This window comes from Tachyglossus aculeatus, chromosome 23 (assembly GCF_015852505.1).
Source record: "Tachyglossus aculeatus isolate mTacAcu1 chromosome 23, mTacAcu1.pri, whole genome shotgun sequence".
Lineage (NCBI taxonomy): Eukaryota > Metazoa > Chordata > Mammalia > Monotremata > Tachyglossidae > Tachyglossus > Tachyglossus aculeatus.
In genome coordinates, this window is record NC_052088.1 from 16,051,806 (window position 1) to 16,068,890 (window position 17,085).

Here is a 17,085-nt window from a genome sequence, read left to right on the forward strand (position 1 = left end):
TGAGCCACGCTGTAAAAGACTGCATTTCATTAACAACCTGCCTATCAAATTGGATTCTTAAATATCCATGTATATATATATATGTGTGTGTGTGTGTGCATACACGTGTGCATATACATATATACACACATACACACGTACATATATATATATATGCATACATGTAACTATACATGGATATATTCTATATAGAGAAAAAAGTAAAAGACTGCATTTCATTAACAACCTGCCTATCAAATTGGATGCTTATATATCCATTATATAAGCATCCATTTTATATATATATATATAATATATATATATATACACACATGGATATATTCTATATAGAGGAAAAAATGTAAAAGACTGTATTTCATTAACAACCTGTCTATCAAATTGGATGCTTATATTTCCATGTATATATATATACATATATAGCTGTACATATTTAATGATAATGATCATGATGGTATTTGTTACTTGTGCCAAAATAGAAAAAAAAATGTAAAAGACTGTATTTCATTAACAACCTGCCTATCAAATTGGATGCTTATATATCCATGTGTATATATATATATATATATACATATATATATATATAGCTGTATATATTTAATAATAATAGTCATGATGATGGTATTTGTTGTGCCAAAATAGAAAAAAACATGTAAAAGACTATTTCATTAACAACCTGCCTATCAAATTGGATGCTTATATAATGATGATGGTATTTAAGCGCTTATTATGTGCCAAGCACCATTCTAAGCACTGGGGAGGATACAAGGGGATCAGGATGCCCCATGCGGGGCTCAGTCTTCATCCCCATTTTACAGATGAGGCAACTGAGGCCCAGAGAAGTGAAGTGACTTGCCCAAGGTCACACAGCTGACAATCGGCGGAGCCGGCATTAGAACCCATGACATCTGACTCCAAAGCCCGGGCTCTTTCCACTGAGCCACGCTGCTTCTCTAGTTAATTCACTACTGTTGTCAAATACCTGGCGCATCTTTGAATCTGCCTAAAAAAAAGGCCTTATAATGATGGTATTCGTTAAGCGCCTACTGTGTGCCTTCTAAGCACCGGATACCTTTAAGCCAATTAATTTCCCAATTAATGTCCTTCCCCCCAACATACGCCTCCACCTCCACTACCATTTCTTCTTCAACTACAAAGTTGTGAAGCATTATGGTGTAGTGGATAGAGCAGGTTATGGGTTCTAATCCCATCTCCACCACTTGTCTGCTATGTGACCATGGGCAAGTCACTTCACTTCTCTTGGCCTCAGTTACCTCATCTGGAAGATGGGGATTGAGAGTGGAGCCCCACATGGGACAGAGACTATGTCCTACCTGATTTGCTTGCATCTCCCCCAGCGCTGAGAACAGCGCCCGGCCCATAGTAAGCGCTTAATACCATAATTATTATGGTTATTAAGTCACAACAAAGCTCTTCTGTGCGTATCAATTTACATATCATACTATTTGAGCACCAACTCAGCCGACATATCCCATTCTCCTCCCTCCTCTCTGTAAATTATTTCTACACCTGGGTCCCCGACTGTGAGCCCACTGTGGACAGGGATTGTCTCTTATCTGTTACTGAATCGTACTTTCCAAGCGCTTAGTACAGTGCTTTACACACAGTATACGCTCAATAAATACAATTAAATGAATCAATGAATTATAAGTTCCATGATGGCAGGGGACTTCTCTACTGGCTCTTGGAGGCTTCCAAGTGTTTTGTAGAGTGTTCAAAAAATCCTATTTATTCACTGATGGAGATCACATTACTGAAAGGTTCTTTTCATCACTAATTCCCGTGGGTATTAAGATACCTTTAAATATCACCAGTTAATGAATAGATCATTCTTGAAATTTAAGATTCCAGTTGATTAATAATGTAGACTTTTGGAATAATTTGTTTAACACAGTGATCATAGAGGAGAAGGAAAACAGAACCTAGCCTTGCATTTCTTTCCAAAAAGAGTACCGATAGTGGATGAGCCCAGAGAGACTTCTGGGTTCCACCAGGACTTTATTGGCGTATTAAAATTCATAAATAACAGTTTCACATTTTATGCCTTTCTTTTTTCCCCAGGGAGCCCAAGACGCTTCCCAAATGAAGTGGTGGTGTGATGTAGGGGAAAGAGAATTGGGTCAGACTTAAAAAACCCAGTTCTGTCACAGGCCTGTGAAGAATAATGCTGCAATAAAAAACAAGAGCAATAATTATTTATTATTCACATAATTTACATGTATATAACACTGGCTTTCTTTGAAACAAGAAAGCATACAAATAAGCAATATTACAATACAGAATTTCTCTGATAAAGAATATTCAAGCAACGTAGCTTAAACGGTCACTTTTCTTTCAAATTGCAAGTCTGCAAACAGAGGGTACTGTTTGAAATGCTGTTTCTTGTTCTTTTTAATCATTCACCCACAATTAGACATTTTGATTTTTTGTTCTCTTAACCCCTGGGAATATATACTGCCCTTCTACTTTCTGAAACCAGTCCTTTAAAAGAACATAATGTTGGCCCTGAGAAAAATGAGGTAAAAATTCTCTAATCCGTGCACTTCTTAAAAGAGATGAGGCACCTAAAACTATTTGCTGATCGTGTAAATCTCTGATTTACAAGTTACAAATTGCTTTTGTAGCCTGTGTTATTTCCATTATATTTTAAATATATACAATTTTGTTGTCATGTTAGCAAACAGCGATGCGCAGGAAATGGTTTACATTTCTTCTCCACGATTAGTATTAGTTGGATCACTTAACTAGCTGACTTGGTTTTCAAGTATAACAATGGATTTGACACACTGCATAGTAAAAACGGACTTTTAAAAATAAAATTAGCCTGCGTGAGGGTTTTTTTAAACAATGTTCATACTAGAAAACACTACAGAAAGGGAAAAATAATCTTAGTTTCATTCTCAAATCAAAACAAATATTTTGTCTAAAGAACTTGCAACAAATAGCAAGAAGATGATGCCCTTTTTTTAATCCTAGGTATTTATTAATTAAAATTTTTTTTTTCCCAAAAAAAGGATTCCACTGAGGCTCCCCATTCTCCTCAGGCTGCAATCTAGAAATTCAACAGTCTAGTTTACTAAGAGAATTAAAGAATGATTTTTCAGGTAAACTTACTGCCCCGTACTTGCTTTCTGACTGACCTTGAGAATTTTTCTCCCACACCATGTGGTTTACACACAAAAGAGATTCATTTCTGAGAAGGGAGTGGGTGCCACAGGGGCAGTAATCAAAGAGTAATTGATTCCCAGTATTCTCTAGTTCCCATTTTTTTTGTTTCTTTACTAATGCTCTTCCCATTTAAGACGGCAAATCTTCGCAGGTGGTATAATTTTGATTTTACAAAGCTGTTTCCAATGGACTTTCCAATTACTTCAGATGGCATTCAGCACAATTTTACTTTTCGGCATGACTCAGGTACAAAGAAATGAACAAAGGTGGGAGAAGTTTGTCAAGGTAATTAAAACTTACTGTTCCATGCACTAATAATGAAGGAACCTCTTCAAAAGAAATTAGGATGAAGACCAACCGTTCTTCAGGCATTTACGAGAACCACTACGGAACACGGTTTGATGGATTTTAGGGGAATTATCCATATGAATCTCCACAGCACTCAGGAAATTATAATGCAAATTTTGTAGTTTGACGTGCAGAGAAAATTCTACTTTTGTCTAATGTAAATTTACGTATTCACTTCAACTAGCAAAAATACCCTCTTCCTGTATATTTGCGAGCAAGACCCTACCTATTACATGGGACTTATGTTACTATTGAAAGACACCTTTCCTGATTCACCAGAGAAGTTAAAAATATCTTCTTTTCTTGTGCAAATCCCAACATTACCCTCGAATTAAAAAAAGTTAAAAAATATTTTCAATATAGTGGCAAAAAATTTTAAGAAACGAGAAAGAAATATTCCAGTTAAGCTAGCTTCAGAGTAGTAAATGCCCCAAACACATTCAGTTGTCCATGGCCGTGATTTTAATTGTTCTAAAATTAAGGTGAGAAGGGAGGTTTGGGTACCTCTAGAACATAGCTCTGATGTCTTCATCGCCACCAAGAGCGGCAGGTGAAACGGCTTAAAAAAAGAGCGGCATCCTTTTTAAATAAATTAAAATAAATATATTCTGTAAAGGTTCATGTCTTCAAACGTAACGGCGTTAAACACTTGCTTTCAATTAGAGTCTCTTCCACCTTCCACCCATGTGGATTCTTTCATTATACAAAAATATCCATTTTGGAAAACAGTCATCAAAAGAAAATGCTGTGAATTTACTACACTGAAGCAAAGTCTCAGGTTCTGCCTGTTTATTTACAGGGATAAATATAAAATCCCCCTGCTACAGGGTTACTTCGCAAAAAGAAGTTTACTAAATAGCATATACAATCGACCTCCGGATGCTTCAGCACTGTGATTCAGGAACTGCCATTTATTTACTCACGGAGCGCCTTGGCAGCGATGGGAATCCAGAAGGGAGTAGGGTACCAAAGTAAACTCAAGGTATGATTTCTGTTGGATCACGCAGGTCTTCCATTCATCTTAATCATTTCAGACGTTTTCATAATGCCCCAATCTTCCAGAGTTGGGCAAAATGCAACACTGCTTTCCAATGATTCTTTATAATCTTTGAACTTCAGACCCTTGAAAATCCAGAAAAACCCTGAGCACGGACAAGGGACCCTTTTCTATATCAATACTGCTTTGCGGTGACAATTCAGGCTTGGAACTTCAAGTTCAACGGAGCTTCTGTTTCACTCTGCATCATCCACCTCCATAAATATATCACTGAAGAAATACTCAGATACCCTGGTCGGCTCGTCCTCGTTTTCCAACTCTTTATCGCTCCTGGAAGCTTCATCTTCTGACACCTGGCCACGGGGAACCTAAAACATTAAGAACAATGCTCGATGTTGTCTTACCACCCGGAGCAGAGTTACAACACAGAGTCTACCTCTGTGTTGGCGTTCACATAAATATCTGTTCCACGTGGACCCAATCCTAGAGACCACAACCAGTCCTAAATGTCTAATAGGCCTCTCTGTTGTTTGAATAACTGGTCTTCCGATGATAAAACACGTGAAAGTTATTCCCTCTAGACTGTAAACTCACTGTGGGCAGGGAATGGGTCTACCACCTCTGTTGTTCTGTACTCTCGCAAGCTTGGCACTCAATAAATACCATTAATTGATTATTCACAGGCTCAGCGTTAACCATGTGCAAAACCTGAGGGGAGGGGAGAGGTTTTCCCAAAGACGCCCGAATCCAGAATACTTACAAACTAAAAGCTAACGAGAATCCTAAATAAACTATGAGGGGTGGGCTCCCGCTACACGAGTCGGTTTCCTCCGACATCCGTTTGATTTCATCCCACGTGTGTACACTCCCCTAAGCGTGAGTGATATCCATTCAATTTTAACTCTTTTAGCTGTCATGATCTTCTAGACTGGGAGCCCACTGTTGGGTAGGGACCGTCTCTATATGTTGCCAACTTGGACTTCCCAAGCGCTTAGTACAGTGCTCTGCACGCAGTAAGTGCTCAATAAATACGACTGATTGATCTTCTTGAAAACCATGCCATTCTTTTCCTCGTAGAGAGGAGAAACGCCTCCCCCGCCCCCCAAATCATCGTGTGTTTGTAGAGTTCAAAGGTACAGCAGGCTGGCACGCAGGCCTATTTCTGTGGTGCCAGCTGAATTATCAGTTATCGGTTTTCCTCTGCCTGATAATGGGCTCATTCTCAGGCTATGAAGCAGAGGCCTTGCTCCCTGCTGCACCTCAAAAGGCAAACAATGACAGGAAAAGTCACGTCCAAGACACTCTAACTGGCCTCTGGCTCTGTCCCAGGGATCGTTCCAGGTTGCCCATTCCCAGGACATGACTGAGCTCTAATTTATTTTTTGTCCTGAAGTTTTACAGCTTATTCTGCAATATTTGCTAAAAATTACAGGAAAAAAAGTAGCACCCCAGGGCACTGCTATACTCCTTCCTCTTTAACGCAGGCCCACATTGGCTTGGGAAAAGGAATGGTTGCTGGTAAATCCTGTGGTTTAGGATTTCTTTGAAAGATAACAAAAAGAGCCTTCTAAGGAGCTTTTTGGAATGACCCTGACAACTCAGCCCATTTCCTGCAGGGGCCAGGGAACAGAGGGGTAATAATAATAATAATAATAATAATAATAATAATAATAATGGCATTTATTAAGCGCTTACTATGTGCAAAGCACTGTTCTAAGCGCTGGGGAGGTTACAAGGTGATCAGGTTATCCCATGGGGGGCTCACAGTCTTAATTAGAGAAGCAGCGTCGCTCAGTGGAAAGAGCATGGGCTTTAGAGTCAGAGGTCATGGGTTCGAATCCCAGCTCTGCCACATGTCTGCTGTGTGACCTTGGGCAAGTCACTTAACTTCTCTGAGCCTCACTTACCTCATCTGTAAAATGGGGATGAAGACTGTGAGAGCCCCACATGGGACAACCTGATCACTTTGTATCCCCCCCAGCGCTTAGAACAGTGCTTTGCACAGAGTAAGCGCTTAACAAATGCCAACATTATTATTATTATTATTATCCCCATTTTACAGATGAGGTAACTGAGGCACAGAGAAGTTAAGTGCCTTAGCCATACCCACCTGAGCCACTGAACTGCGTGCATCCTCAGGCGCAGCATCGGTAGCGGTACTTGTAGATGGAAGCGGCTCTGCCTCTTCATTTCCTTTCTTGTCCTCGTTAGATGAAGCGTTTCTTTTTATCGCGTGTCTTGCCACAGGTATACGGGGCTTTATGAGCCTTTGACTAGTTACAGATGTGGATTCTTCAGGTTCCGAGTTACTCTTCTTACATATTAAAGATAAAAATCCCAGAGGCTTTCGACCAGGCCTAGGAACCAAGGTACATTCACAGGCTCAGTGTTAACCACGTGCAAAACCCGATGGGAAAGGAGAGGTCTTCCCAAAAAGACGCATGAATCCAGAACACTTACAAACTAAAAACTAACGAGAATCCTGAATAAACTATGAGTGGGGGACTCCTGCTACATGAGTCAGTTTCCTCAGCCATTCGTTTGATCTCATCCCACGTATGTACACTCCCCTAAGCGTGAGTGATATCCATTCAATTTTAATGGATATCACGGGTGGATTTCTTATTGCTATCAGACTTTTAAAAGTTGGAAATCCTCGAGGAAAACGACCTGTTTTACTCTTGAGACTTGGCTTCTTAGCCAGGCTCCGGCCGACGTTTTCAGGGGATTCAGGATTTCTCTGCATCAGATGCTCCGTGAGTCTAAAGCGTCTTGAGGATTCAGGACATTTCTTGCCTAAAATTATTTTAAAAATGAATCGACCTCAAAATGCGTGGCAGCAGTGGGAAGGGAACTTTGGCCTGAATTGCACAATGAGATGTTCTGCTATTCAGGATGTAGCTGAGTTCCCATTCTGATTGGCGTACGGAGCACCCTATGATGTCCCTGTGGTGGTAGTGGACTCCACTGCTCTGTGCATAGAGCCTGGACTTCACTTCTCTGGGCCTCAGTTACCTCATCTGTAAAATGGGGATGAAGACTGTGAGCCCCACGTGGGACAGACTGGCTACCCTGTATCTGCCCCAGCGCTTAGAACAGTGCTTGGCATATAATAAGCGCTTAAAAAATGCCACAATTATAGTACCTAAAGCCTGGACTGTATGGCCAAACAATCATTATACTCCTACAGCTCCCCATCGCCAGCTCTAAATTCAGCCCTGAGGTAAAGAGCCCTTTAAGAGCTGCTCAGGGTCAGTTTCTTCAAGACAGACAAACCTTCCACAGCCAGTCCCTGGGTCAACAGACCATGACGGACAAAAGGGACATGGAAAGTTCCCTGTTTTCTTAGCCGGAAATGGTTGGCCTAAGCTCACTGGTAAAGGAGTGCTCATGGAGACCATCACCTAACAGGGGCAGCTGAGCTTGTTGTGGGTCCCTGACTGACACCATCACATCTCAGCACAGTTGTGCGGGCTCACGAACAGAGTCATCCCGGTCCGCGGCCTTCCCGTCTCACAAGCCCGCAACCTTGGTGTCACCCTCGACTCCGCTCTCTCGTTCACCCCTCACATCCAATCCGTCACCGAAACCTGCTGGTCTCACCTCCGCAACATCGCCAAGATCCGCCCTTTCCTCTCCATCCAAACCGCTACCCTGCTGGTTCAATCTCTCATCCTATCCCGACTGGATTATTGCATCAGCCTCCTCTCTGATCTCCCATCCTCCTGTCTCTCCCCACTTCAGTCTATACTTTATGCTGCTGCCCGGATCATCTCCGTGCAGAAACGCTCTGGGCATGTTACTCCCCTCCTCAAAAATCTCCAGTGGCTACCAATCAACCTACGCATCAGGCAAAAACTCCTCACTCTCGGCTTCGAGGCTGTCCATCCCCTCGCCCCCTCCTACCTCACCTCCCTTCTCTCCTTCTCCAGCCCAGCCCGCACCCTCCGCTCCTCTGCCGCTCACCTCCTCACCGTACCTCATTCTCGCCTGTCCCGCCGTCGACCCCCGGCCCACGTCCTCCCCCTGGCCTGGAATGCCCTCCCTCCACACATCTCTTCCTCCCTTCAAAGCCCTACTGAGACTTCACCTCCTCCAAGAGGCCTTCCCACACTGAGCCCCCTTTTTCCTCTCCTCCTCCCCATCCACCCCCACCCTACCTCCTTCCCCTCCCCACAGCACCAGTATATATGTTTGTACAGATGTACTACTCTATTTTACTTGTACATATTTACTATTCTATTTATTTTGTTAATGATGTACATTTAGCTTTAATTCTATTTGTTCTGACGACTTGACATCTGTCCCCATGTTTTGTTGTCCGTCTCCCCCTTCTAGACTCTGAGCCCACTGTTAGGTAGGGACCGCCTCTATATGTTGCCAACTTGTACTTCCCAAGCGCTTAGTGCTCTGCACACGGTAAGTGCTCAATAAATACGATTGAATGAATGACGCGTCACTGGCTCTGCACCGGACCCTTCCCCAAGGCACTTAGTCCAGTGCTCTGCACACAGTAAGCGCTCAATAAATACGATTGAATGAATGAATGAATGAATGAATGAATGAATGACGCGTCACTGGCTCTGCACTGGACCCTTCCCCAAGGAATACTTCAACCTGGTGTGGGGTTCTGGGGTTGGAAGAGCGGAGAAGCAGAGGGGACGGGCCCAGCCAGGCCCCCGAGGGCTCTGGGAGGGATAAAAAAAGGGACAGCCGCAAGGAGCTAATAGCTCAGCTATCCGTATCGGAGCCAGAGGAGGTGCCGGGGAACTCTCTAGGACTTTAAACTCGTCGTGAACGGGGAATGTGCCTGTTTACTGTTATCCTGTACTCTCCCAACCACTTAGTACAGTGGGCTCTAATCCTGGCTCCGCCACTTGTCCGCTGTGTGACTCTGGGAAAGTCACTTCAACTTCTCTGGGCCTCAGTTCCCTCATCTGGAAAATGGGGATGAAGACTGTGAGCCCCCCATGGGACAACCTGATCACCTTGTATCCTCCCCAGCACTTAGAACAGTTCTTTGCACATAGTAAGCACTTCGCAAATACCATCATCGTTATTATTATTATTAACAAATACCAACAGCATTATTATTCATTCTTATTACTAGCTTCTCTGAGCCTCAGTTCCCTCATCTGGAAAATGGGGATGAAGACTGTGAGCCCCCCGTGGGACAGCCTGATCACCTTGTATCCTCCCCAGCACTTAGAACAGCGCTTTGCACATAAGAAGTGATTCACAAATACCATCACTATTATTATTAACAAATACCAACAGTATTATTATTAATTCTTATTACTAGCTTCTCTGGGCCACAGTTCCCTCATCTGTAAAATGGGGATTAAGACTGTGAGCCCCCCATGGGGCAACCTGATCACCTTGTATCCTCCCCAGCGCTTAGAACAGTGCTTTGCACATAGTAAGCGCTTCACAAATACCATCATTATTATTATTATTATTAACAACAAATACCAACAGTATTATTATTAATTCTTATTACTAGCTTCTCTGGGCCACAGTTCCTTGATCTGTAAAATGGGGATTCAGACTGTGAGCCCACCATGGGACAACCTGATCACCTTGTATCCTCCCCAGCGCTTAGAACAGTGCTTTGCACATAGTAAGCACTTCACAAATACCATCATTATTATAATTATTAACAAATACCAACATTATTATTATTAATTCTTTTTACTAACTTCTCTAGGCCTCAGTTCCCTCATCTGTAAAATGGGGATTAAGACTGTGAGCCCCCCGTGGGACAACCTGATCACCTTGTATCCTCCCCAGCGCTTAGAACAGTGCTTTGCACATAGTAAGTGCTTCCCAAATACCATCATTATTCTAACTATTAACAAATACCAACATTATTAATTCTTATTACTAACTTCTCTAGGCCTCAGTTCCCTCATCTGTAAAATAGGGGTGGAGACTGTGAGCCCCCCGGGGGACAACTTGATCACCTTGTAACCTCCCCAGCATTTACAACAGTGTTTGGCACATAAGTGCTTAACAAATCAATCAATCAATCGTATTTATTGAGCGCTTCCTGTGTGCAGAGCACTGGACTAAGTGCTTAGTACAGTGCTCTGCACATAGTACGCGCTCAATAAATACGATTGATGATGATGATGATGACTAAGTGCTTGGGAAGTACAAGTTGGCAACATATAGAGACAGTCCCTACCCAACAGTGGGCTCACAGTCTAAAAGGGGGAGACAGAGAACAAAACAAAACATACTAACAAAATAAAATAAATAGAATAGATATGTACAAGATAAATAGAGTAATAAATCTGTACAAACATATATACATATATACAGGTGCTGTGGGGAAGGGAAGGAGGTAAGATGGGGGGATGGAGAGGGGGGCGAGGGGGGAGAGGAAGGATACCATCAAATACCATCATTATTATTACGGCACAGTAAGCGCTCAATAAATACGTCCGATTGACCGACTCTCACCCCTATAGGCCGTGCCAGCCTCTGCTGCCCACCTCTCACCCCGGTCTCTGTCTGATAATAATAATAATAATAATAATAATAATGGCATTTATTAAGCACTTACTATGTGCAAAGCACTGTTCTAAGCGCTGGGGAGGTTACAAGGTGATCAGGTTGTCCCACAGGGGGCTCACAGTCTTAATCCCCATTTTCCAGATGAGGGAACTGAGGCCCAGAGAAGTGAAGTGACTTGCCCAAAGTCACACAGCTGGCAATTGGCGGAGCTGGGATTTGAACCCATGACGACTGACTCCAAAGCCCGGGCTCTTTTCCACTAAGCCACGCTGCTTCTCTATCTGATATCTGCTATCTTCCTTCAGCATCTGGCCTATAACAAATGGGAAGAGGTTCACTCGAAATACCTGGTTAACGGGGCTTTGGAGGAGGAGGGGGTCCTCTCCGTCTTTTCGGCTTTACGAGCGGTGCCTTCCTCGTTAGGCGGCACTTTTCCCTCTTGAGGCAGCTGAGGAACGCCGTGATCCGCGTCTCTGCGACTCGCTGGGGCGAGAGGCCCAGTTTCCAAGGTCTGAAGAGCTGCCGGCTGCTCGGCCCGGGCCTGAGGGCGGCCCGCGGGAACACACATGCTTCCCGAGGTCGGTGAGGTTTCCGGATGACGAGTCCTCGGCTTTCCGCAAGCGTCCCCTTCGGGCGGGAAGAACATAAATATCTGGTGAATTGGGATTAGATGAAACTGTGCGATTACATTGCTTCAGAGAAGCAGCGTGGCTCAGTGGAGAGAACACGGGCTTCGGGGTCAGAGGTCGTGGGTTCAAATCCCAGCTCCACCAACTGTCAGCTGTGTGACTTTGGGCAAGTCACTTCGCTTCTCTGGGCCTCAGCTCCCTCATTTGTAAAATGGGGATGAAGACTGTGAGCCCCCCGTGGGACACCCTGATTACCTTGTAACCTCCCCAGCGTGTAGAACAGTGCTTTGTACATAGTAAGCACTTAATAAATGCCATTATTATTATTGCTTCGATCTGGCTAAACCATTAAAAAATTACAGTAACGATGCCCCGATTTTAACAATGAGCCCGCTGTTGGGTCGGGACCGTCTCTATTTGTTGCCAACTTGGACTTCCCAAGCGCTTAGTACAGTGCTCTGCCCACAGTAAGTGCTCAATAAATACGATTTCCCAAGTGCTTAGTCCCATGCTTTGCCCACAGTAAGCGCTCAATAAATATGATTGAATGAATGAATGAACAATGAAATTATTCTAGACTATTTCGATTCCTTTATTACAGGGAGTAGTAAAAGCAAAGGATGAAGTCTTTTCACCCAAAATGCAAATATTTGACCATGTTTCATTTTTAGAGCAATGGCTTCTCCATTCTCAAGCTTTTTGTTCCTGTGGGGATTAACTGCAGTAGAACGAGAGATTCAGGGCACAGGTGAATTGTGGAGCTACCTCTCTTTTACTGCTGAGCCCCCTCTCTTGTACATATCTATTCTATTTCTTTTATTTTGTTAATATGTTTTGTTCTCTGTCTCCCCCTTCTAGACTGTGAGCCCACTGTTGGGTAGGGACCATCTCTATATGTTCCCTTCAAGGCCCTCACCTCCTGCAGGAGGCCTTCCCACACTGAGCCCCTTCCTTCCTCTCCCCCTCGTCCCCCTCATCTTACCTCCTTCCCTTCCCCACAGCACCTGTATATATGTATATATGTTTGTACATATTTATTACTCTATTTATTTATTTTACTTGTACATATCTATTCTATGTATTTTATTTTGTTAATATGTTTGGTTTTGTTCTCTGTCTCCCCCTTCTAGACTGTGAGCCCACTGTTGGGTAGCGACCATCTCTGTATGTTGCCAACTTGGACTTCCCAAGCGCTTAGTACAGTGCTCTGCACCCAGTAAGCACTCAGTAAATACGATTGATTGATCGATTGATTGATTTTACTGCTGAGCCCTCCCCATACAGTCCTGCATGGGCCAGACACCCAGGGTTTCCTCTCCCCCAGCCTGCTCTAGGCCCGTCCCTGGACCGGGGCATCTGAGTACTGAATCAATCAATCAATCGTATTTATTGAGCGCTTACTATGTGCAGAGCACTGTACTAAGCGCTTGGGAAGTACAAATTGGCATCACATAGAGACAGTCCCTACCCGATAGTGGGCTCACAGTCTAAAAGGGGGAGACAGAGAACAGAACCAAACATACCAACAAAATAAAATAAGTAGGATAGAAATGTACAAGTAAAATAAATAAATAAATAAATAAACAGAGTAACCTAACTGGTAGTGGATTGGAGTTCTTTTCATTCATTCATTCAATCGTATTTATTGAGCGCTTACTGTATGCAGAGCACTGGACTAAGCGCTTGGGAAGTACAAGTTGGCAACATATAGAGACGGTCCCTACCCAACAGTGGGCTCCCAGTCTAAAAGGGGGAGACAGACAACAAAACAAAACATATTAACAAAATAAAATAGAATAAATATGTACAAATAGAGTAATAAATATGCACAAACATACATATATACATACATATATGTACATATACACACATAAACATACATACATACATACATGTGTGTGTGTGTGTATGTATATATATACACATACACATTGCTAACGCAATGACCATCTGAATGAATCAAATATATATTTTACCAACACTTTTTCAAAGTCACATCTGATCCAGTTTTCTAAACCGGGGAGACAGACAACAAAACAAAACATATTAACAAAATAAAATAAATAGAATAAATATGTACAAATAGAGTAATAAATATGCACAAACATACATACACATACATATACATACACATACATACATACATACACATACATACATATACATACACATACATATACATACACATACATACATACATACATATATATATATATATATATACACACACACATTGCTAACGCAATGACCATCTGAATGGATCAAATATATATTTTACCAACACTTTTTCAAAGTCACATCTGATCCGGTTTTCTAAATAGGGAAAGCTATTTAGCATTCTGCCATGCTTCAATTCAGTTTTTGCCTCGAAATGTCCCCTTTGATACCAGGTGGGCAAACCTCAACCTAGCCCGATATCCTTCCTTGTGTTACAGGACTAATCTTGGAAAAAAAAGAACAATTTGGCCCAACCGAAGCTTGCTGTTATGTCCGGCCCTGGACTTCTTTTCTAGGGCACACTGTCCCCCGACACAGTTGTTGCTGTCATCGCTGTGTGTTCTGGTCTCAGACACCTAGCAGACAACTATAAACACAGACATGGCAGTGCCTCCAAAAAGTACCACCCCTTTTGGCTCAGCCTGGACCCCCAAAATGGAGGGGAGCGGTTGTAGAAAGCCAAATGAGCCCAGGCCTTTGTCGTCGCTCAGTTCCAGAGTCACCATCACTCCACGGAAGCTCAGTTTTGAGAAACGCTGAAGGGGACCCATCATATACACCACTGTAGGACAAGATGTGACTCACGCCCATCAGGCTTTATGAGAATTTGTCAGAGAAAATGAATGGTGAAATAAACACTCACCTGGAGCTGGAGCTGGAACATCTTTCAATTCTGTTGAAAGAACCTGTTTTAAGGCAAAAAAAAAAAAAAGAAACTTGAGAAAACAACTCTTTATACTTCCTTAATTTTTACAAGTAACAGCTAAGAAAAATGCATTGAAATTCTTGGAAAATTACAGTGTATGCCCTTCAAAATGTTTACGTGACAAAACAACGTAGCAATTACTGCATGACTTTATGGTTATTTCTTCAGCCACAGAATACCAGGAGATTCCAAAACCTTGGTGTAAACAAAGCCTTCATATCTTTTGTCACGGCGCAGAAGTAATTCGTCATCAAACCTTACTTCCCCAATTCACTGAAAAAAATGTGATTAACACACAGAAAATGGTGGAAGAATCCAGCAGGATACTCTTGGGGAAAAACACCCTCAGGAGCTTCCCACTCAAATCCTTTTTTGAACCCACAGAATAGACTGTGAGCCCTTTGTTGGGTAGGGATTGTTTCAATTTGTTGCTGAACAGTACTTTCCAAGGACTTAGTACAATCCTCTGTACACAGTAAGCACTCAGTAAATACGAATGAATTCCTAAAAATCACCAATAACTTCAATCCTCTCAGGGCCCTCAAACCTTAAGCTAGAGTTATACAAAGCAAAACGCTACTAAGATTGATTGTATGAATTGACATGTTTATCATGGAACCCAAAGAACACATTAAACATCTTGGATGGTGTGAAATCAATCAATCAATCAATCGTATTTATTGAGCGCTTACTGTGTGCACAGCACTGTACTAAGCGCTTGGGAAGTACAAGTTGGCAACATATAGAGACAGTCCCTACCCAACAGTGGGCTCACAGTCTAGAAATGAATAGGCATTAAACTCAGCTCCTTATAATACCCAATTCTTCTAACATTCCTGACGAACCCCACACTGAGGAAAACTCGAACTCGCTCCACCATGCGCTTTTCTGGATGCCATGCGAATAGGCCCAACCTTTTCTTCCAACATTGCACTGACTTCTACCCAGAGAGGTGTAGATTGTTGGAAGAACATGCCTTAACCTCCAAAATGCATCACTCATTCATTCATTCAATCGTATTTATTGAGCGCTTACTGTGTGCAGAGCATTGTACTAAGCGCTTGGGAAGTACAAGTTGGCGACATATGGAGACAGTCCCTACCCAACAGCGGGCTCACAGTCTAAAGGGGGGAAACAAGCATGATGGAAACAAACAGGAAAACAAGCATGATGGAATAATAATAATATTATATTATATTAGTATTATATTAATATATATTAATATTATGTTAATATTATTATAATTGCCCATATTATTATGGGCAAGTCACTTAACTTCTCTGAGCCTCAGTTACCTCATCTGTAAAATGGGGATTAAGACTGCGCGCCGCACATGGGACAACCTGATCACCTTGTATCCCCCAGTGCTTAGAACAGTGCTTTGCACATAGTAAGCGCTTAACAAATGCTGTCGTCATTATCATTATTATATTATTATTATTATATAATTATAATGCCATCGTCATTATTATTATATTATTATACGCATAATAATTATTATTAATAATAATAATGACAACGGCATTTGTTAAATGCTTACTATGTGCAAAGCACTGTTCTAAGTGAAGTGGGCATATCAGGTGAGATTGAACTCATTCATTCATTCAATCAATCGTATTTATTGAGCGCTTACTGTGTGCAGAGCACTGGACTAAGCGCTTGGGAAGTACAAGTCGGCAACATATAGAGACGGTCCCTATCCAACAGCCGGCTCACAGGCTAGAAGGGGGAGACAGACAACAAAACACATTAACAAAATAAAATAAATAGAATAAATATGTACAAATAGAGTAATGAATCCGTACAAACATATATACATATATACAGGTGGTGTGGGGAAGGGAAGGAGGTAAGACGGGGGATGGAGGGGGGGCGAGAGGGAGAGGAAGGAGGGGGCTCAGTCTGGGAAGGCCTCCTCGTCTATTTGGGGCTTGAACTAACCCACAGTGCAGCCTGTTCCTGCTCTTCCAAAAGTGGAGTGCAGATCAGGCTACTTGGAAGACTCCCCTTAGCCACCGTTCCCCTAACATCATCATCATCATCATCAATCGTATTTACTGAGCACTTACTGTGTGCAGAGCACTGTACTAAGCGCTTGGGAAGTACAAGTTGGCAACATATAGAGACAGTCCCTACCCAACAGTGGGCTCACAGTCTAAAAGGGGGAGACAAAACCAAACATACTAACAAAATAAAATAAATATCAGGCCTCCCGACTCCTGCCCCGGCCACCGCCCAAGGGTCAAGACAAGCAGCAGCACAAGGCCTTCTGCGGGGTTTGTGGCACTCACTCGGTTGATTCCCAGACTCTGAACAGCCCTTGCCTGGGCAGAAAGAAGCACGAAATGAACTCTGAGGGTATTCATCGTCATCTTGGCTTTTTTAATGTTGCTTCACCTTTCTTTGTATGCTGGCGGCCAAATTCCTCCCACCCGCTTCACTTTTATACAGTAAACCCCTTGACCACCAGGTAGCTTGTCTAA

At 42.6% G+C, this 17,085-nt stretch overlaps 1 protein-coding gene across 1 annotated transcript in view; it reads right to left on the reverse strand.

Annotated features, from left to right (window-relative positions):
* Positions 1-2,198: 2,198 nt before the first annotated feature.
* The window catches only part of BDP1 (B double prime 1, subunit of RNA polymerase III transcription initiation factor IIIB), a 97,834-nt gene continuing 82,947 nt past the window's right edge, over positions 2,199-17,085 (reverse strand). Inside the window, exons 42-45 of the mRNA XM_038765481.1 lie at positions 14,540-14,582; positions 11,398-11,677; positions 6,642-6,888; positions 2,199-4,899 (exon numbers count right to left, since the gene is read on the reverse strand). Coding sequence (XP_038621409.1) covers positions 4,768-4,899; positions 6,642-6,888; positions 11,398-11,677; positions 14,540-14,582 — 702 coding nt within the window. The 3' untranslated portion in view covers positions 2,199-4,767. The remainder of the gene's footprint in view (positions 4,900-6,641; positions 6,889-11,397; positions 11,678-14,539; positions 14,583-17,085) is intronic.